Consider the following 21,869-nt stretch of genomic DNA (forward strand, 5'->3'; position numbering starts at 1 on the left):
CCCTATTTCACCGCCACGACTACCAGCTTCTAATATTATTTTCTGCCTGTCTTCCATGATGTCTCCTTTTTATCCAAAACATATTGACTGAAATGGAAACTTTTTTTTGTAGCTTTCTTTTTGACTTTTGGTTTCAACTTGTGTTCACTCAGGCCTGCTATCACTCAGACCTGCTATGTAACTGGTACTTATTTACACTTGCTGTGTTTTCCCACCCTGAGTAAAAGGAACTGAGTTACTGCCTCTGTGGTCACTGAGTGGCGAGGTTATTTTGGGCCATAAGAGGTGGGGGCGGGGTTAGGCTCCGGAGTTAGCTGAAATCAGTTTCATGGCTGACACTAATCTTTGGTTTTCAAGTCTCATTCATATGCATTGAAATCTAATTCTCATTAGGAATAGAATTAATGTGTGTACCCAACATATCATCTGGTTGTTAATTATTTGAAACAATTCTGAAAAAAACACATCAGTGATATAGGAGGGATAGCATTTTTTTTACTCTTGGTTCCACATTTAAAAAATTACATTGCTTGCATTTTGAATTAAGTGAAAGGGTTGAGAAAGGTCACTTTTTCTCCTTTACATATCAAAAACAAACCAACTTTTAGTCTGTAAGCTTCATATATAATAGTCCTGAAATCACCACGATATTAACAAAATAATTCTGCCAGATTAAGGATAGAGAGGAGAGGAAAAACTATGACTATCAGAAAGCAGAAATATTTATCTGAAATAACAGATAGCCTTGGGAAGTTACCAGCTATGAGTTTTAAAACCACAGAACTTTGGCTGTAAGGAAGGAGTGTGTGCATGGCTAATAGACAAGGTGAAGGAAAGCTATTAATCCAGAGAAGCAAATCGACCTACTCACTGAGCAAAATAAGAGGTCTACCACAGCCATTTAATTTAATGAAGCAACTCAAGATTCCCCCTTTCTTAAAACATTCCACAATCAGATGGGCTAACATTATCTTTATCAAATCTTTGCAAAGGGTATGCAAATAGCTGGGAAAGCTTTGTATGGTGAATGGAAGAGATATCACAGAACTGAATAATTGATTCGCATATTTAGATTTTAAATTAGGTTAGGTCTTAATTTGCTTCTAGCCAGTGTGCAAGAAGTTTTTGGTTCTTCTATAGTTTTCTTCTTGTGTTTCTCTAGATTATATATATTTTTAATTTGTTTTGCAGATCACTTCTTTTCCTTTGGAATAAGCCAATGTGGCAAAGGGAGACCAAAAGAGAATGAATAAATGTTAAGATAGCATGGTTTTAAGGTTTTGGTGCATAACTGCAAGACATTTCACAGCACATACTGCTGTCCAGTCAGGTTAAAGTGAAACTTTCCATTAGGATAATACAGGAGATGATATTCTTTCAGGAAAAAGTAAGAATCCTAAGTTCCCTCTACCTGGCATCTTCCCTCAGGCACCGAGGCTGCAGCCATCCAATAAATGGGGACAGGCAGAAAGAGGAGACTTCCAAAGTCACAGATATACTTCAACAGCTAATTTTTAGCAAGTCTGGCAATGAGATCTTTCCATTCTTCCCTCTTCTTTGTGATGTGTGCAGGAGTGAGCAGCTGCAACAGTGACTCTGGCTGTTGCCTAAAGAAGTGGTGACACAAGGCCTCCGTGTTACAGATCACATACATCCCACAGTCATAGCTGTTTTGTTGAGCAGGGGTTTTCTCTTCCACAAAAGCCAGTTTGTTTCCTTTTCTGCTTAAGAAAGCCTCCAACTTCTCTGCTACCTGCTTTGCATGCACTGAGTTGCTCCCGCTGTGGGAATCATAATGAAAAAAGCTATTTTTATCCTGGAGATAAACCAGCAAACTCCAGTGGGTTCCCCCAGCTGCCTGGTTGGAATTATCATTGATGGCTAAAAATACAACTCTCTTGTCGGGGAGGTTCAGGGGTTCAAGGAACATGGTGATCTCGGCCGGGCTGCTAGTGCACTTGATGAACTGGGTGACTTCGGGGCTGATGAAGCAGACGTGGTCACAACAGTCAGGAAACTGACTGTTGGCAAAATACTCAAAGGCAAACCCAATGACATGGTCATTGAGCCAGCCCGGGGGGTCCAAGAGTGACACGTCTGACTGCCGCAGTAGGCTGTCCATGTAACTCAGGACAACCGGGTCCATCTTGTCCTGGCCAGGCTCCCAGAAATCCCAGGAGCTGAAAGAAAGGCAGAAGACAGGATTTACTGCTGATATGATACCTGGCTGTCGGAGGCGGACCATGAGTCACAGCCACTCTTCCAGGGTTTGGTAAAGATTAAATATAATTGTAAACTGTTTAGCAGCAATGTCTAAGAGTAAGCATTCAGGAGCGTCTAGCCTAAGTGCTTACTGTTAACAATTAGTTAGAATGAAACTTTGGAAATTTTCCATGCTGAAATAGTAAGCATGGATTGGTTAAAATTATAACTAATGTCTCATCAAACTCCATGGCGTGAACCACACATTTGGCCCTTTAATGACTATGCATGATAACAGTGGCAAATTATTTTTATATTAAAGATGAATTTTCAGAGTCTACAGAAAAATGTTACTAATTACCAAGGGAAATAGTTTTCATTTCAACATTAATTTTCCAGAGATAAGATAAAATATTGCTTCCTCATTCCATAATGGAAAGAGACAGTGATTGGAGTTGTAGTTAAAAGGAACTGCAGCTTCAAGAACAGAAAAATCAGGAGAGTAATACAGATGAAATTCATTCCTGATTCTGCCCAGCAAGAGCATCAGTGATGTAACTAACATGTCTGCCCATTTCCCATCTTTAACCTCAAGGGGTAAGAAACGTCTATGCAGTTTACAATGTAAGTCAGGACTTCTTTTGCTGTTGACAGGTAGTAGAGTGGCACAGGAATCAGGAGACCTGGGTCTTGCCCGCGTTCTACCCTGATTTGCTGGTATCATCTTGAGCAAGTCATGTAAGTGATTTTGTCCTCATTTTTGTTACCTGTAACAACAGCATATGTATTGGCTTTACATGCTTCAGAGAGTTTGTAGGAAAGGCCAAATAACTTTACTTGAAGGTATTAAAAGAGTATAAAATGTTGTAAAAATAGTATTTGTGTTATTCATTACATTTTACTAGTAAGATGATCAGACAATCTAGATAGAGCTCTAAACCAATGAAAGCAAATGAAGTTTGGAAACAAATATCCAATTCATATTATTTGGACCAAACAAAAGCATGACTAACTTAGAGCAGGGGCAAGAGAAGTCCTATAAGAGTCATATGCTCGCGATCGCTTGATATGAGGTGCTGACAAAGACACTGATTCTGATTAAGTGTGGTAAGGTAACATAATATTTGAGCCTAACAGACAGACTTGGCAGCATAACTATTTCTAAAAATCACATCTCAACAAACTAGCACATGTAGATCGAGACTGCAAAGCAAAACGTATTGTAAGAAAATGGTTAACACAGCTGTGAAAGACGGGGCTAGAATTACGACATCAATTGAATCAATTCTGACCACTGGGCCAGGTATTTCACCACTTGGCTACGCTATTAAAACAATTCAATTTTGTGGCACAACCATTTTCGTGTAATCAAAACCCTGCAAAAACTTATATTAAAAAAATAAACGTAGCCCTCAAAGGAAAAAAGCTCAAGTATATGAGGTAACTAAGAAGAACCAACGGAGGTTTTATGTGCTACAGTATGTTACAATATGAACTATTTCAGAAACAATATAAGGCTGTTTATGAGTATGTATCTATCCATCCATCTGACTATATATAAAATAAGATGGCATGAATGAAGATATTCTTAAGAAGAAAGAATAACTTGAGCAGAAACATAAACTGGAGCCAGGAACAAAGTTAACGAGGCATAGAGCACATTTGTTATGGGGAGACCACAAATTTGGCTCTAAGCGGTTTGGCAGCTAACCAGAGAGCATTAAGTTAAACATTCACTATGTCCATAAGGTAAAAACAATTTTTCAGGAGAGGTGAAAACTTCTTTGTATTAGACAGTTTTCTCTCAAGAAATGTTCATAAAAGACGTGGTGTATCATAATGAGTAATGTCCCACAATGTCCTTATAATAGATGAAATAGTTTCAGAAGATTGTTTCTTACAATGATGCTTAATATCCAGCCTGACAGCCAACGAGCAAACAGCAACCTAGCAAAAGCAACAGTGCGGAGGCTGATCTGACTGGATTTCAGAGGATACGAGTTTGGAAAGAGAATGACGGCTTGTGTAGCAGGCAAGGCTCCCTCAGTCACTTCCCGTGCCCTTCACGAATACTACAGAGTGGTGAGTGCCAGACTGTGCGGCCTGGCAAATCCCTGGAAACCTGTTTCCTATGCTGCCAGCTGAAATCAGACCCACATCTCAACAGCCAACCCACGGAGGGATAGGAGCCTCCAAGAAGAGTGGCCGGACAGACAGGCACCTCACCTGGGAGGGAGTATCCACAGGCAGGGCCAAGATTTTGTTCAGAAGGAGGTTTTGCGTTTTATCTGTTTCCTTTTGAAAACATCCAACATCCTTAGTCAAGGACCTAATCCTATTCCATGTGGCATGACTATAATAGTTCAACCCCAACAATTCTAAAGCAGATGGAACCAAACTAGCCTTTGGCCTAACCACCCTTGGGCCAAGAAAAATAACTCTAAATTTCAAATGTGAAGACTTGAATTTTAGGCTCAGTTCTGTTATTCATACAGTTCTGTGATCATAAATAAACTACTTAATTTCTTTAAACCTTAGTTTCCTCTCCTGTAAAGTGAGAATATTAGTTTATGACCTTTATCATTGGTTATTTATCAAGGTAAAAGGAAGAAACATAGGTAACTAAAATTTAAAAAACACATAACGTAAAGTAGTATTTTCAGATAGCTATTGTGTCATCAAGAAATTTGTATCTCAATAATTGGTAACTGGAATGTATTTAACATGTTTATTGGGTATTTCCTAAGTGGTAAGAACTGGAAAATAAGAATGAGAATTAAGTAGTCACAGTTCCGACCCTTACTGAGCTTAAGCCCATTACGTTATAATGAACACATAATGAACATGTATACCTCTTTTAGTCAATAAACACCTACTGAGTACCTAATGTTAGGTACTGTGGGAAATACAAACGTGTGTAGGTGACTTCCACTCAACGAGAGAAGAAACCCATAAAATGTATGGGGAATTCAGAAAAGGGAACAGTCAGTCATTCCTGGCTAAGTGGGGGAAAAGGAAGGAGAGCTCAGATCAAGAAAGACTTCCAGGGGAGCGTGGCACAAAAGTGAGCTCTTGAAAGGCAGGTAGAGATGGATGCACTGAGATGGGCATTGAGAAGGCAGAGAGGAAGGTGAAGTGCCCTTAGCTGTGGTGCTCAGTCAGGCTGGAATGAAGTTTAGGGGTGAAGGTGAAGGTTCGAGGAAGATTATTGGAAGCTAAGTGGGGATTGAATTCCAGGTGGATGAGTTTGGAATTTACACTGGAGGAAAAGGGGAGCCATTAATTCCTAGGTGACTGCTTTAGGAAAACTAGTATTCAGCCACAGCATATTAGATTAATTGGTATGGAGACAAATTGGAGGCAGAGAACAATTAGATTTTTATTAAAAGGTAGAAGGACATGTCCTACACAAGTGGAAATGGTAGTAAGAATGGAGAGGCAAGGAAGGAAAGATATTGTAGACAGAGAATCAATAAGGGTGGATGAGAGAAAAAGAATTAAGAAATGATTTGGGGGTTTTGGCTGTGGAGACTGGGAGGACGACGGCCCCACTATTAATGGGGTAGGGGAAAAGGAGACGGAAGCGGACCTAGCAAAAGAACCGAGAGCCATCTAGAACCATCCTAGGGATATTTCCTTTTTTAAAGTGAGCACTGTGCTTGGCATATCTGAGGTAAAGTAAATGTTTGCCAGACAAATGAAATGTTTTAAAAAGGGAGTCAGAAGACACAGATTAGGGAGGAAAAAAGAAATACGGCCTCCTAAGATTTTTGTACTGTCTGTAGCATCCCCATTTTTACCTTGGTTTTTGTATTTTGTCTGTTTTCCTATGTTAATACTAAAGTCTGTCAGAATTAAAAGACCTATGTACTTGGTTTTGGTGGATGGTAAAGAATATTGGGGAGTGAACTGGGAAGAAATGACCTCCTCAGAGGTTTTTTTGTAAAATCCTACAAAATATATTATAGTTCTAGGTTTTGGGGCAGGGAGGCTTTGGGTCCAGACTCTGACTTTGCCACTTGCTATCTATGTGACCCTGGGCAAGTTATTCATCCTCTTTCAGGGCCTCATTTTCCTCATCTGTAAAATGAGGTAATAATAAAACCTGCCTCACAGGGTTGTTACGTGAATGAAAAACATGAGTGAAAATACTCCGCACAATGGCTGGTACTGTGTTTCCCTGAAAATAAGATGGGGTCTTATATTAATTTTTGCTCCAAAAGACGCATTAGGCTTATTGTCAGAGGGTGTTATCCTGAAAAATCATGCTAGGGCTTATTTTCCGGGTAGGTCTTATTTTCGGGGAGACGCGGTATATAGCAGGCTTTCAGAAAAAAGTTTCCTTCCCTGTTCCCTATATTTGGGGTGGTGTTTGGGGTGGTGATAATGGACCTTAAAGAGTTCCTGAAAATAAAGCATTTGTTTGTCTCTCTACATAAAGCCACAAAGTCATAAAGGATAGAGCTGGCTAGGGTCCAGCTCCATGCTCTTGAGCTCGACCTCTGGCCTAAGAAGCGCGCTAACTCCAGAGAAAATTATTCTCCCAACCTCAGAGTGAAGCAGTGATGTTAACGTGTTGTCAGTACACAGAAATCCTGCAATGACAGGGTTTAGTTTATTGTATCTTCCACCCTCTGTAGCAAAATTAAACTAATACAGAATTCACAGTATATACAACACTTCCTAAACAAAGGTTTAATTTTGACAAAAGGAGGAGACAATTTTTTCATATTAATCTTAAAACCCTTAAAAATGCTACTTGAGTATTTGTTTGTTATAAAAATAGGGTTATTAAATAAAAAGTTACGAAAACTATCTTAAAAGGGAAAATTTACAATTCAGTAGGAGCCATTCTGATTTCCTGTTGATGTGAGCAAGGGAAGAAGCTGCTGGTTCAGTAGAAAAAACACTAGATTGGGAGCCAGAAGATCTGGAATTCAGTTCAGGTCTTCAATTAACCAGTTGTTTGACTCTGGAGAAGTCATTAAACTTCTGGGTCTCAGCTTCATAATCTATAGCCTGGGATTTGGACCAGATAAACAGTGGTTCTAGGTGGAAGTGCATATCAGAATCATCTATGGGGATTTTAAAGAGCAAACATGATCCGTTTCTTGGGGTAGGGTCTGGGTACCTGTATTTTTAAGATGGTTCCAAGTGATTCTACGGTTTCTACAATTTTAAGTCTAAGCTCTTATCTTTATCAATTTTAAAATTTGTCATCCTCTTTAAAAAAATCCTAAAAAAATTTAGTTTTCTTGTCCAAGGGACGGCCTACAGATTAAATCTGGCCCACTGCCTGTTTTTGTAAATAAAATTGTACTGAAACAAAGTCATGCTTATTTATTTATGGCTGCTTTTGAGCTATCTGAGGAAAACCTGAAATATTTACTGTTCGGCCTCTTAGAGAAAAACTGCCAATCCCTGTTATAGAACACTCTTATATAATCTATTGCAAATTTCTAGGTTGATTTTCATTTCAGTTAAAGAGGTTTTAAAAGTCTAATAAAGCATTAGAGCTATTTACTAAAATACTTAAAGATAGCTTCCAGGTAGATTAACCAACCTTTAACTAGAGGTGTTACTTGCTGTTTCAATCTGGAGTTTTGATAAGGAAATTTTAAAAATACTAATTACAGTGGATATAAATAAGAATTGTTTAATTTATAGATGCATAATGAAATATTTATTTCTTAAGATCAAAAATGTGCATGAGGATCTTAATTAACAAACATTTCATAAGGTATACAGCAATTCTCATAACTTTTGGGAAAATATGCCTGTGGCTGTTGATGAAGTAATGATCCAGATAAGTTTGTTTTACTTTAGAGCCCAACAGCAAAACATACTATCCCAGAATTGTGACCATTACTCATTTTCCCCCTAATTATTACATAAACAAACAAACCCAGACTCATTTGGTTATGTTTTCAAAAACACTACACAGTGCCAAGTGCAGCTGTTCTACTCATTTTTAGCTTATAAAAGTTAGTAGTTTATAAATGCAGTTCCCCTCTTCACTCCCTTTGGCATTTGTTTCAAATTGTATCAAACTGCAGATGCTCACAAGTGTGGTTGGCTTCTCTAACTGGATACATGGCTATGTGCCAGCAGGTATCAATAAACAAACACACCAAAAAATAAACACAGGATAATCACAGTGCATCTTCCTAGAGCATCAATTGCACTAGCTTTGCAGGAAAAGAATAAAGCAATTTAACTGTTGACTTAACAATGTTTTAATTGGTAACTTGACATACCTTAATTATTAAAACAAAAACAAGGACATATTGTAGCCTAAAATGCAACTCAGCATGGATTTTTAAAATAAAATAAGAGATTCCCAGAGAACTTTTGCTCCCGTAGCAGGCAATTTTCTCTGCCTCATTCACTCTACTCTGCTGGCTTGAATACCTCAGTGGGACAGCCTAATTACTGTCCATAGTTGATATGCTTATAACATAAGCCCCTAATAATTAGGAAGCAGATTCCCTAATAATTAATAAAGACAAACACAAGCTTATGCTTTAGTAGCTTAAATGTGTGTAGGAGCAAGATATCTATTTAAAGCAAATTTATTCATTTGGCCAAAATATATTTACTGGTGTCTTCTGTGTGTCAGTTCTTTCTGTAATAAGGACCAGAAATTAAATCTAATATTTTATAATGAAATACAGATACCACCCCAGAGGTTCCTATTTTTTCGTACCTCACATCCAATTGATAGTAAGTCCTGTTGATTCTACAGCCAAAATACTCTGAATCTATCCAATGCTTTCCATCTTCACTACTATCACCTTAGACAAATCCATCGTCATTTCTTGTCTTGACCTAGCCTAACAGGTCTCCTTACTTCCACTACTGAGTCTGCTGGTAAATTCTGCAATAAAGAAATTTAACTTTTCTCGGTCTGATTTCTTCCCCCAATCTCATTTGACTATGAAATGCTTTTTGTTTTAATTTGTTGTAGAATATCTATTAACACACCTTACTGTCTGTGCAGTGAAGTTTGAGATATGCTTGTTGAGTTATTTGATGGCAATGGGATAACTTGTTAATCATTTGATAAAAAAAGAAATTGGATCCTTACCTCACACTTTATACTAAATTACTATATTTTAGATGGAGTAAAATTTAAATATTAAAAAAATGAAACAAAAATATTAGAACAAAATAGAGCTTAATACACTTATATGACTGACCAATAAACAGATGAGAAGATACTCAAACCTTATTAGTAATCAAAGAAATGCAAGTTAAAGCAAGATTTCTTTTTTCACCTATTAAATTAGCAAAAAAAACTGATAGTAATCAGCGCTGCGGATAGACTATGGGGAAATGGGCATTCTCATTGTTGACAGGAAGGTAAACAAATGCAAGCTTTCTGAAGAGTAATTTGCCATTTGAATTCTTAAAAAACGTGGATATGTAGGCACTATACTTTTAGAAGTTTATCTTAAGGGAAACATTAAGAATGAGTGCAAAAATTTAACAAGGATGTTCGCCACAGCAATAGAAAAACTGGAAACAAGCTGGAAGTTCAAAAGAGGACTGACTGGTACATTTAAATAATAGGATTTCCATACAATGGATTATTTTTTAGCCACTAAAAAATAGTGTTGTAGCTATAACTATTGAGGTAGAAAGATGTTCATGGTATGCTATGAAAAGGATAGTTATGTTAAAATTTATGCCCAATATAACATACCCCAAAATAATCAAAAGTATAGTTTTCTTTAAGAATAGGATTATTAAGTTCTGGTGAAGATGGCCAAGTAAACACTGTGCTCACCTTCTCCCAGGACCATATCAAAATTACAACTAAACTACAAAGCAACCATCATTGAGAATCACCTGAAGTCTAGCTGAACAGAAGTCCTATAACTAAGGACATACAGAAGAAGCCACCTCAAGACTGGTGGGAGTGTAGAGGTTAGAAATGAGCAGGTCCCCACACCCATGAATGGCAGTTAAAAATCAGGAGGGTGGGCGGCCGGTTGGTTCAGTGGTTGGAATGCGATGCTCAAAACACCAAGGTCTCCGGTTAGATTCCCACATGGTCCAGTGAGAAGCAATGGCTTGAGCTTGGAGTTGACGTGGCTCATAACACCAAGGTTGCCAGTTCGAGTCCCACATGGGCCAATGGGCTGCGCCCTCCACAACTAGATTTAAAACAATGACTTGATGTGGAGTTAAGCTGTGCCCCCCACAACTAGATTGAAAAAACAATGACTTGACATCCTGGAAAAACACACTGTTCCCCAATATTCCGCAATTAAAAAAAAAAATCAGGAGGGATATCTCAGCTGCAGAGATGCCCCCTGAAGAGTGAGGGGTCCCAGCCCTACACTAGGCTTCCCAGCCCAGGGTTCCAGTGAGGGGAGAAAATGTCCCCATAATTTCTGACTGTGAAAACCAAGGAGATTGTGGCTGAGTGAGACTATGGGTTGCTGGAGTCCCAGGCCTTCCTTTTAAAAGGCCTGCTTATGGACTTACTCACTGATGGACTCACTCGCTCTGAGCTCCAGTGCTGAGGCAGCAGCACAGAAGGCACCAGGGACAAACAGGGAGGAACTGAATTGTCTGGGCTCAGGGCGAGGGCTGGAAGAGCAGCTTTCTCTCAGACAGACGTGATGGCAGAAAACACTGTTCCTTAGTTGAGCCCTCCCCCTACCTAGCCTGCACCCACAGTGGGCACCATATCTGAGTCTCCATCAATCTGGCTAACACCATTTACCAGGCCCTGGTGATTCTGAGATCCTGCCCCACCTAACTTGCAGGCCCACCCAAGTGGGTTTTCCATACAAACAGCCTGCCTTGGCTCATGCTGTTGACTTTCCTAAAATTTCTCAAAGGTTCACAAACCCCAAACAAGCAGCATCTGACCTTGGTGTGCCCTGCTCTTGCTAAGCAGCCCCAAGCCTGGCACTAGCAGCAGCTGGCCTCAGTTCACAATGTAGCCTTTCCCAGGCATCTCCAAGCCTAGCACAAGTGGCAACCATCTGTAGATCACTTTATAGCTCATAACAAGTGGCCCCGAACAGGGCACAGGAAGCAGCTGACCTTGGCTTGCAACAGAGCCCCTCCCAAGAAGCCCCAGAACTAACACACCCGGTGTCCAGCTTCAGACCACACCAGAGCACCATGCAACCACCCCCACAAGTGGCATACGCAAAGGGCAGACTGGGCAGGCGCCAGAACCCTGCTAAGGTGAATCCTGCTCTGTAGAGTCAGCCCCTGCACAATAGTTCTTCTACTGTAGTCACTGCCAGTCCTCACAACCAGTCAGCCTGAGGGTCAATCCTTCTCACTGATGTGCCAACAGCAGCCAAGGCTCAGCTACAACAGGAGGGCACACATAACACACACAAGGGACACACCTGGAGCACCCAGCTTGGGGGACCAGGGAGACTGAGCCACGGGGCCCCACAGGACACCTACTACATAAAGCCACTGTACCAAGATCAGGAGACATAGCAGCTCTACCTAATACATAGGAACAAACATAGGGGTGCAGCCGAAATGAGGAGACAAAGAAACATGTCGCACATTGAAGAACAAAGCTCCTGAAGGGGAACTAAACAAAATGGAGACAAGCAATCTACCAGATGCAAAGTTCAAAACACTAGTTATCAGGATGCTCTATGATCTCAGGGAGAACTTCAACAATGAGATAGGAAACATAAAAACGGAGACAGAAAACATGAAAAAACCCCACCAAACACAACAGTCAGAAATGAAGAACACAGTAATTGAAATGAAGAATATGTTTGAGGGAATCAACAGATTAGATGAAGCAGAGGATCAAATCAACAATTTGGAAGATAAGGTAGCAGAAAACACCCAATCAGAATAACAAAAAGAAAAAAGAATTAAAAAAAAAATGAGGATAGTTTAAGGGGCCTCTGGGACATCAAGTGTACGATCATTCACATTATAGGGGTACCAGAAAGAGAAGAGAAAGAGTAAGGAATTGAAAATGTATTTGAAGAAATAATGACTGAAAACTTCCTTAACCTGGCGAAGGAAATAGACATACAAGTCCAGGAAGTGCAGAGGGTCCCAAACAAGATAAACTCAAGACATATCGTAATTAAAATGCCAAAGCTTAAAGACAAAGAGAATCGTAAAAGCAGCAAGAGAAAGCAGTTAGTTACCTACAAGGGAGCTCCCATAAGACTGTTTGCTGATTTCTCAACAGAAACTTTGCAGGCCAGAAGGGATTGGCAGGAAATAGTGAAAGTGATGAAAAGCAAAGACCTACAACTAAGATTATTCTATAGAGCAAAGCTATCATTTAGAATCAAAGGACAGATAAAGAGCTTCCCAGATAAGAAAAAGCTAAAGGAGTTCATCACCACAAACCACTATTACAAGAAATGTTAAAGGGACTTCTTTAGGAAGAAAAGTGGAAAAAAAATATGAATAAAAAAACGGCAATAACTACATATCTGTCAACAATTACTTTCAATGTAAATGCATTACATGATTCAATAAAAAACACAGGGTGGCTGAATGGATAAGAAAACAAGGCCCCTACATATGCTGTCTACAGGAGACTCACTTAAGATTGAAAGACACACACAGACTGAAAGTAAAGGGATGGAAAAAGACATTTCATGAAAATGGAAACAAAAAAGATGGGGTAGCAATACTTACACCAGATAAAACAGACTTTAAAACAAAGGCTATAACGAGAGACAAAGAAGGACTTGGCAATTCCACTTCTGGGTATTTATCCTAAGAAATTCAAAACACTAATTTGAAAAGACATAGGCATCCACATGTTCATTGTAGCAATGTTTACAATGGCTAAGATGTAGAAGCCACCTGGGTGTCCATCAATAGATGAATGGATAAAGAAGAAGTGATGCGCACGCACACACACACACACAGTGAAATATTAGTCAGCCATTAAAAAAAGAATGAAATCTTGCCATCTGTGATGGCATGGATGAACCTGGAAGGTATTATGGTAAATGAAATATGTCAGATAGAAAAAAACAAATACCATATGACTTCACTTATATCTGGAATGAAAAAAAAATGAACAAACAAAGCAGAACAAACTCATAGATACAGACAGCATTTTGATGGTTGCCAGATGGGAGGGTGGTTGGGGAGTTGAGTGAAAAAGGGAAAGGGATTAAAAAGTACAAATTGGTTGTTACAAAGTAGTTATGAGGATGTAGGGTATAGTAAGTAATATGGCCATTAATATTGTAATAACTATGTATGGTGCCAGGTGGGTACTAGATGTAATCGCATGATCACTTTGTAAGTTTTATAAATATCTAATCACTATGTTGTACACCTGAAACTAATAAAATATTGTACGTCAACTCTAATTAAAAAATAAAAAGAGAATACTTAATTTTTGTCCTTCCATATTTTGAGATTGTCTGCTTTATTTTTTCCCCCTATCTTTTTATAATGAGCACATAACCAGTAAATACAGCTATTTCTATTCAGACAAAAAGGTGTACCACCTTCCACACTTACACTGACCTAAAATATGTGTGTCTTCAACTCACTGGTCTCACTTCTGTCCTCTGAAAAAAACAAAGTCTAATCTCTCGTATTTAAACCTTGAACCACAAAGATGTAAAAATAATTTGATGCTTTCTAAAATTAGATTATGTTCAACTTTCTAATGTATGATTCCATTTACAATTTCACAAAAAGAATCACATCCAAGATCAAATGTGTGTTTCAATTTCCCCCAATTAAACGCTTCCTTTTAATGTAGTCTAAAGCATTCAGAAATTTGTATGAAGAGGCATGTAAAAATTACCAAGATTTATATATATCTCTTGAGGGCAGAGATTAGATTTTACTCATTCCTGTTATCTTCAGTGCTTGACAAACTGGAGAAGTTTTAATAAATGAATGACTTTCTTGAACAAAATACAGAAGTGCAATACACTTTGAAAAACCATAACACACAAAGTTGTTATAAACATTGGAAGACTTCAATTTTGTAAATTATTTCATTATCCCTTTATCAATATTCCACCAATAGAGGAATTCAGCTCTCAAAGAAAAACCATTTGGTATGATGATGATGCTGCTTGGTAACTCTATTGCCATAAATTCCATTTGGTCCAGCCTCGGGCCAAGGAGACAGACCAGCTGAATTTTTAGGACTTCTTTTAGCACCAAGGCTCTTCATTTACTGCTATGCTACTAGGCGTAGTTATCAATGGCTAAGATGTCATTGAGCATGAAAACAATTTTATTCTCAGTCTATCATTTCCATCTATAATTATGTCACAATTGTTTTCGTTACTATAAACTTGGTGTAAACACCAGCCTTTTCTTAAACTGACTTTGTTTTACTTAAAATTTTCTGAGAAATGATTTCACACAATTGCAAAATTTGAAATGACTAGGGACGTAAAGACAGTATATGGGGAGGCCATTAGATTTAATGAGAGGCCTGAGTAAGATAATATTTAATAAAGAAGTGGACAGAACTTTATTTTAGTATATATAGTAACAAATAAAAGCTGATAAGGTGTGGTTGAGCTAGAGTTATAATCTGCTGGATTTCATAAATAACCACTGTGTTCATCACATAGTAACTATACACAAACACATTGTTTGAAAGAGTATGAAAAGCTATCATCTTTTAATCTTATTTGTCCTGTAGATTTCAAAGCCTGGTAAGTTATTTTTTTCATAGACAGTTAAGGAAATTGTTATTACAAACTCCTAATTAATGGGTTTCAAAAATGTGCTTGAAACACAGTGAGGCTCAATAAATAAATATTTAATGAATGAATAGATGTATTAATGTATTATGCTAATAGAAAAACAGAGTCTGATGGGACTCAATTATAATGTATAGAATTTTCTGTCTTGCCATTTGTCTTTAAATGTTAATCAACATGAATACTTGTGAGTTATCTGACCAAGTTTGAATTATACTATACATTACTGAGTAGAGCTAAACATTTTCAGCAACTATTTATTTTAGCTGTTAAAGTGCCAAGTTACTGCAATAAATAGTAGTGAAAAGACTAGAGCCAAATAAGGTCAGAGATCCCCATGCTATTGTTTTGATAGAATTTAACCTATCACACTATTCTGAGAGTATTTATTTGTTGGCCATCAGGGAAGGCAGGTCTAAGGCTTTTAAACTTATAATAATATGGATGTTCAAAAATGGTAACTATAATCGTGACAATTTTTTAGCATTACAACTGTGTTCTAGGGCTTTCATAACAGATGAATGTACCAAGAGATAGCCTTTTAATTGGAAGCCAGAGAAAGGAACTTTTAAAGATTTTTCTGCAATAAAAATCCTTAAAAGCCTTATAACTTTCAAGTATTCTCTCTACTATAAGATAGACTCACTCCCCCTTCCCTCCAAAAGGGGGACAGATAGATGAACCTCAACCTCTGCATAAACCTGAATTTTGGTCTGTATTGAACCATATCACCATCCACATGGTATCCAATAGTTAAACGGACAGAAAGTCAATATAGGCTAGTCATGCCGAAGAAGGTAGTCTCTCTGAGAATCTGGTTCAGAAAGTTATGTAACTTTACTTTACTCATTTGGATAGTAATCCTGGACCCCAAATTCAATTTTTTGAACAACATGTTTTAAAAAGTACACAATTTGGGGACTAACTGGGATTTGGGCAGTAAATTTTACAAAGCCTGATACTGATCAGTTTCCAAAGAGATGGGTTACCTAGGCCTTGAGGAATTCCTTTTTGTTTGCTAATACATTGTACTCATCTAAGAGGTTTAAGGGATTGGAGAGGAGTCTTGACCTTAAAAAGTCAGAAATGTATGATTTACAGGTGTAGATGAAATTTAACCAAGGAAGGCTTTAGCAACATCTGGGAACCGATATATGTGGTAAAGCCATTGCTAATCAGAAGTACTAACATTATCATTTTATAATACAAAAGAATGGAATAGCCTCTTGCATGTAATTTATTCCAATATCTGTTTCTTTAGACAGGCCAGTCATATTGGGGAAATAAAGTAATTTAGCTGACTCTTTAGAGATCACTTTATGACAAAATTCAGTTTTAAAAAATCATGTAATTATTTAATAGGTTTAGTCTCTTCATTCCTATATTCTCTTCTGATGATCTAACCTACACATTACGGCTAGATTAATTTTTCAAACAGAATTCTAATTACATTATTCTACTCCAAATTTTTTCACATCTCCCCATTATCTGCCAACGTAAGCACAAATTACAGCTTGGCATTCAAGGATATCCACTAAAATAGCCCCAATCTATCTTTCCCAGTTTATTTCCTAGTACTGCCCCTACATAGATAGCCACAAGCTCAGTTCTCCGCAGACCCAAATTATTAGGCAACCGTGGATTAGTCCTGGTTGCTGCCCCTAAGGTATTGATTAGAGGAACAGAAGAAAATAGCCAGTTCCCACTCCAGCACCAACACAGAGGTTGGGAAGTGAACACTGTTCTAATACCTTTCTGAAACACAGACTTGATCTGTCATGCTCTTGCTTAAAACCATTACCGTGAGCTTTTTATAAATCTAGAATCCATGGGCCAGGATGTGGCTAGAATTTAAGGGTTCCATGGACTTGGGTTGTGAAATAAAATTGCATTATTTTCAATAATCTCTAGCTGAAATTTGGCATTTTCTTCAATAAGTGTAGGCAATAATTCATAGCATTAGCAGTCCCTATGTATTTTGTCACCAAGAGAAATAGGACATTTTCACATCATATTAAAGTTGTTACAGGTATCTCAAAATATAATTTGTAGTCATTATTTTGAAGTTACAGAATTAGACCTGCTGTCAGATGTTACTTAATGCATAAAGAAGTACATATATAGCTACATCCATAGTTCTAATATTTTTAAAACTTGAAATAAAATTAATTTCATTTGTCCTTACCTATTTTATTTTATACATTTAAAAACACTCTGACACCTGAAACTAATAATAAAAAATAAATAAATAATAAAAGCATTCTGAGATAGGGCCCACAGGCCAGGTGGCCAAAGAGGTCCCTCGTGTAAAAGACATTTTATTTTTACCTTTGTTATTAATACCTATCAATTGCTTATAGTATACAATCTCAATGTTTTAGCACGGAATTCAAGCCTTCTCAATCTGTTCACACTCACTTTTATCATCTTTATCTTTGTCCCACCCCTACTCTCCATACTATGCTCTAGTTATACCAGACAACAGTGACTCCCTTTTATCTGGAGGCAGAGAGACAGGTTTTTGGATTAACTCTAGTTAATAGACAGTAGTAGCCCTGCGCTAGCTTGGGCTTTGCCTTCACAGCCCTTCTATTAGCCAAAGTGAACCCTTCTTCTTTTAAAGGTTTGTTCTCCCTAATACTATGAGATCCTAACAGGGCTGTGTCTTAAATATCTTTGTATACCATTCCTAACTCAAATGAATGATGGAATGGTAATAGAAGACAGATTTTAAATTGGCAAGGCACTGTGTGTAGTAATCTCTGGAGGAGTGAAGTTAGTCTCTGAATCTCATAAACTGACTTAGCGCTGATCTTTTGGGGGATAGAAATGAGGATGTCCTTGCGCTTTAGGGCTGGATCCTCAGCTGATAAATCCTGGATGGGAAAGGGAGAGGAAGAGAGCCATAAGTGAGGTGGACCTGATTAAGACTGGGGCATGGAAATGTGCTGAAGGCAAAGGCAGGAATGGTCTCTTCCATTTCCCAGAGCAGTTATTCAAAACTTCCATCACTCTGCTTGAGCTGCTTATTCCATCCCCAACTCTCTTTCCACCAAATGACTCCCATCTTAATGTTACAGAGCCAACTCCATCACTTTCCTGTTCTTCCCTACTTCCCATCCTTCCCTTTTCTACAGCTTAGTGGTTCTCAACCCTCAGCATTAGGCACCTTAGGAGAAAATACTAATGCCTGGGCCCTAATCCTAAAGTTTAATTGGTTGGTGTAATTTGTCGAGCAACAACAGTGATTTTATTTTGAAAAAAGATTCCCAGATGATTCTAATGTGCATACAAAGTTGAGTTCCATCAGTGTTCGTGACCCTATAAATTAGACACCTTACCCATGAACTAACTTCTGTTACCCACGGTACCCTTGTATGTCTAAGAGTCTCCCATCTTTAAAGAACACATTCTTGCAGCACACACTCTCACTCACCTCTCTCACACTTTACAACGGTGCTGCCTTAACGTGCAGGTTACACCAGTATGGTTTCCACCAGCGATATTCAATTCCTCTAATTTTTTACTCTTCTGGATCATAGTGTCCTGTACTTTTGCACCTGTCACTGGCTCTGCTTCTGTCTATTTCTTTGGCCAGCTACTGCTCGCTAGCCTTTTGCCCCAATTTATGCGTGACCCAAAGGTCGTCTTGGAAAGGGCTTCCTCGCGTCCTTCTCTCCACCCTCAGGGGCCCTTCTGTGCTCAGAGAGTAGCCCGTGCTGTTTTTCTCTTATAATTTTACTTTACTACAACTGCGGATTCTCTCATCGTCTCCCACATAATACAGCACTTCTTAAAACTGAGGCCATTTTATTCGCTCCTGAGTTTCTGGAGTCCAGCGCATGGGAAGCATCAGGGAGAAGCCTGAAGAATGAATGGAAAGCAGGGCCAGGAACCGGAGGTCGGGGGCGGGGAAAGGCGGGGGTGGGGGGCGTGCGTGTGAAAGGGGCGGGCGCTAAGAGGGGCGGCGCCGGGAACCCCGCGCCAGAGTCGGGAGGGGGCGCTGATACGCGCGATCTGCGTGGGCCGCAAAGCACTCTCCTGCCCGGACACACTGACAGACAAACCCAAGTGGGGAGGCGACTTCTTACCTGCCTCGGGCCTCACCGCCCCAACCAGCCTCCAGGCACCTGGGTATTGGCCGGAAAGCGAGAGCTACGGTCGCAAACCTCGAGTTTTCTACCCCAACCTTGCGACACTATTCTCTAGTAGAGGGAGCATCTAAGGCAGAGTTACCAGCTCTGCCGTAAGGTGAGGAAGAAAAATTGGGGCGGGCGAAAGGGGGCGTGCCCGCGCAAGCGCATACTAGGTTCTCTGGAGGCGTCACGTGCGGGGGCGGGCCGGCGACTCGGGCCGGCTGCAGGGGGCGTGGGAGGTAAGTGCGCGCGCGCCTGCTCGTCTGCAGCCCGGGAGTCGCGCGGGGCGGGGCCGCGTGCGCGGAGTCGGGGGCGCGCGGGCCGGAGCTGACTGGAGACCCGGCGGCCGTTGGTTGTGGCTGCTGAGAATCTCCCCGGGACCTTAGGAGGCGGCGGCGGCGGCATCCGCGGCACCGGCAGAGGCGGCGGCCACAGCGCTTCAGGCGGCGGTCCAACGCGTGCTCTCTGGGCGGGGTGCGGCGGGGGATGCGCCTGCCCAGGCCGGGCGGAGTCTCTCTGACAGGGCGGGGGATGCGCGGCGGCCGCTCGCCCGCACCCTGAGGCAGCTGGGCCCACCCTGCCGGAACCGTCCGACCCGCGCCGGCCCCGGCCTCCGCCGACTCCTGCGGCCTGACCCTGGGGCCGAGGGTGGGAGGCAGCTTCCGCCTTCGAGGAGGGGGCTGCGGTGGCCGCCGCGGCGGAGCCCGAGGTAAGACCCGCCCTAGCCGCCCAGCGGCCCTGCAGCCCGGCTCGGCCCACGTCTCCGTGCGGCTCGGGGGCTCCTGCGGGCCGCCTGGCCCCGCCCCAGCGGAGACGCCCCGCGAGCGGCTCTGCCCGCGAGCCTCCCGGACGCGCGATCCCCGCGCGGGGTCCCCCGTGGACCCAGCCATCGCATCCCCCTTGGCCAGACACCACTCCGGCCCGCGGTGGTCTGTCCCGGACCCCACCCCTCCCCCCGGCGCGCCCCTTTAGAACCTCCTCGGACTCTTAGGGCCCCGTGGCGCCTGCAGCCTCCGTGCCGTTCGCTGAGCGGCCCGCTGCCGGCCCTCGGAGACCCGGTCCGCGCCGCCCCTAGCCCGCTGCGACCCCAGCTCCTGGGCAGCTCCGCTCCCCTTCCCCGCGGACCTGCCCAGCTCGCTCTCTGCCGGCCGGGCTTTCAGATGGTAGGATACTGCGTGATGCTCTCGCCTCGCGGGAGATCTGGTGTCGGCGCCCCTTTGGACGCCGTCAGACAGCGCCTTCTCCCCACACCTTCGCTCCTCGGGCGGACCGCGGGGTCTCACGGGTCCTGGTCCTTTCTTTGCTTGAAAGGTCTTTGCCATGATACCTCGAAGGGATGTTTGCTTAGCGTAGTGCATTCCCCCCAGTGGGGCTTGAAAGGACCCACTGACGACACCCGTGTTTGGAGCGTGGAGTCGAGTGGCTAAAGGAGGGAGGAAGACGGGGAAGAGTCGGCGGCTGGGCAGGAGGCGTGTGTGCCGCTGAAAAGTCACGCAGCCGACTTCTCTCTCCTGTTGAACGTGTGCGGTGGCTCAGCTCTGACATTTTAGGAGCCTCTATAAGGATTAAATCACATTCCACTAATGGATATAACTGTGTCTCCATGTAGTATCATTTGCTTCACTTTTTTGCAGATTTCCACAAATCTTTTGCACTGTTTTTGGAGGATACTGGGCACTTTTATTTTGATCTACTCTTGATGAATTTGCTGGAAAATTAAGATTTGTAGCTTTCCTTAATCCCTGAAGTTTTTTTTTTATTAAATTTATTGGGGTGACAATTGTTAGTAAATTTACATAGATTTCAGGTGTACAATTCTGTATTACATCGTCTATAAATCCCATTGTGTGTTCACCACCCAGCCTGAAGTTTTTAATGTCAATAAATTTCTGCTACCTGGTGCTGCGGTCTTGCTTTTCCAGGGAGCAAGTACAATCAGCACGCAGTGGTCACTGGTGTCATCACCAACAGCTTTCTTAGCAGTAGTGAAATATTGAATAAAATGTTGTGGAAGTTGAACTCATGAACTTTCAAGAAGGAAATGTAATGTTACACCAAATGATCAGTGCATAATTTTAACTTTGGTATAGGGATGAAGTACAGAGAGGTGTTTGTAGTCAGTACATTTGAAATTTTTATTTTGTATGTGTGGAACCGAGGAGGGGGAAATCATTAAAATTATAAGTAATAACTAGACATACTATAAAAGCCAGAAGGTTCGAAAGAATATGCAGTAGAAAGTTTCTGTTTATCATCCACCCATTTTCCCTTTTTAGAGGCAACCACTATTTCCATCCACTGTGCCCTTCCTGCGATATTTCTAGCATATATAAGCTTATACATTTATATCCTTAAAACACACTTCAGACAGATGCTTGCATATTGTACACTTGTGTATAGCTTCTTCCCCCCACTTAATAATAGATCCTAGAGCTCATGCAACATCAGTACATATGGTAGTGCCTATTTACTGGCTGGATAATGTTTTATTTTGGTGGTCTTCAGGTGTTTTCAGTCTTTGCTTTTAAAAACTGTGCTCTGTGCTTTTCTTTTAAATGTATCAGCTGTTATAAGAATGTTTAAGGAGTTTTCAGGATTTGAAAAAATGTCCTGATGATTCTTTTGTGTTGAACCTACAAAAAAGATATAACTAAAGTAAATTTCGTTGAACTGCTGAGCCTCTGTGGAGTAAGTAACATTAATGGTGATTATAATATTTATCAAATAAATTATTGAAGGATTTAAAGTAGGGGACTGAAATGTTCAGATTTGCGTTTTGACAAGGTCACTCTGGCTGCAGTGAGGAGGGTGGATTGAAGGG

The 21,869-nt window shown here is 40.9% G+C and overlaps 2 protein-coding genes across 7 annotated transcripts in view; one reads left to right on the forward strand and one right to left on the reverse strand.

Moving 5' to 3' along the window:
* Window positions 1-474: 474 nt before the first annotated feature.
* Window positions 475-20,519, reverse strand: SENP8 (SUMO peptidase family member, NEDD8 specific). Of its 4 annotated transcripts, none has more exons than XM_081050336.1 (2): window positions 19,004-19,184; window positions 475-2,180 (listed from the first exon to the last, which is right to left on the reverse strand). In XM_081050336.1, the coding sequence occupies exon 2, from the start codon at window positions 2,144-2,146 to the stop codon at window positions 1,508-1,510; it is 639 nt and encodes a 212-aa protein (XP_080906462.1). In that variant the 5' UTR covers window positions 2,147-2,180; window positions 19,004-19,184; the 3' UTR covers window positions 475-1,507. The 4 variants fall into 4 exon arrangements, with proteins under 4 accessions (XP_080906462.1, XP_080906461.1, XP_080906464.1 ...); XM_081050335.1 differs by lacking the exon at window positions 19,004-19,184 and adding an exon at window positions 20,174-20,519 and having other exon boundaries at window positions 476-2,180; XM_081050338.1 differs by lacking the exon at window positions 19,004-19,184 and adding an exon at window positions 20,024-20,173 and having other exon boundaries at window positions 482-2,180.
* The window catches only part of MYO9A (myosin IXA), a 262,019-nt gene continuing 259,432 nt past the window's right edge, over window positions 19,283-21,869 (forward strand). For 2 of the 3 annotated variants that reach the window (XM_081050332.1, XM_081050333.1), the window contains exon 1: window positions 19,306-19,757. The gene's annotated coding sequence lies outside the window, so the exon portion shown is untranslated. Of the gene's footprint in view, window positions 19,758-21,869 lie in introns of all 3 variants that reach the window. The other variant, XM_081050331.1, reaches the window with a different exon arrangement.

This window comes from Rhinolophus hipposideros (genome assembly GCF_964194185.1).
Source record: "Rhinolophus hipposideros genome assembly, chromosome: 5".
NCBI classification, from domain to species: domain Eukaryota; kingdom Metazoa; phylum Chordata; class Mammalia; order Chiroptera; family Rhinolophidae; genus Rhinolophus; species Rhinolophus hipposideros.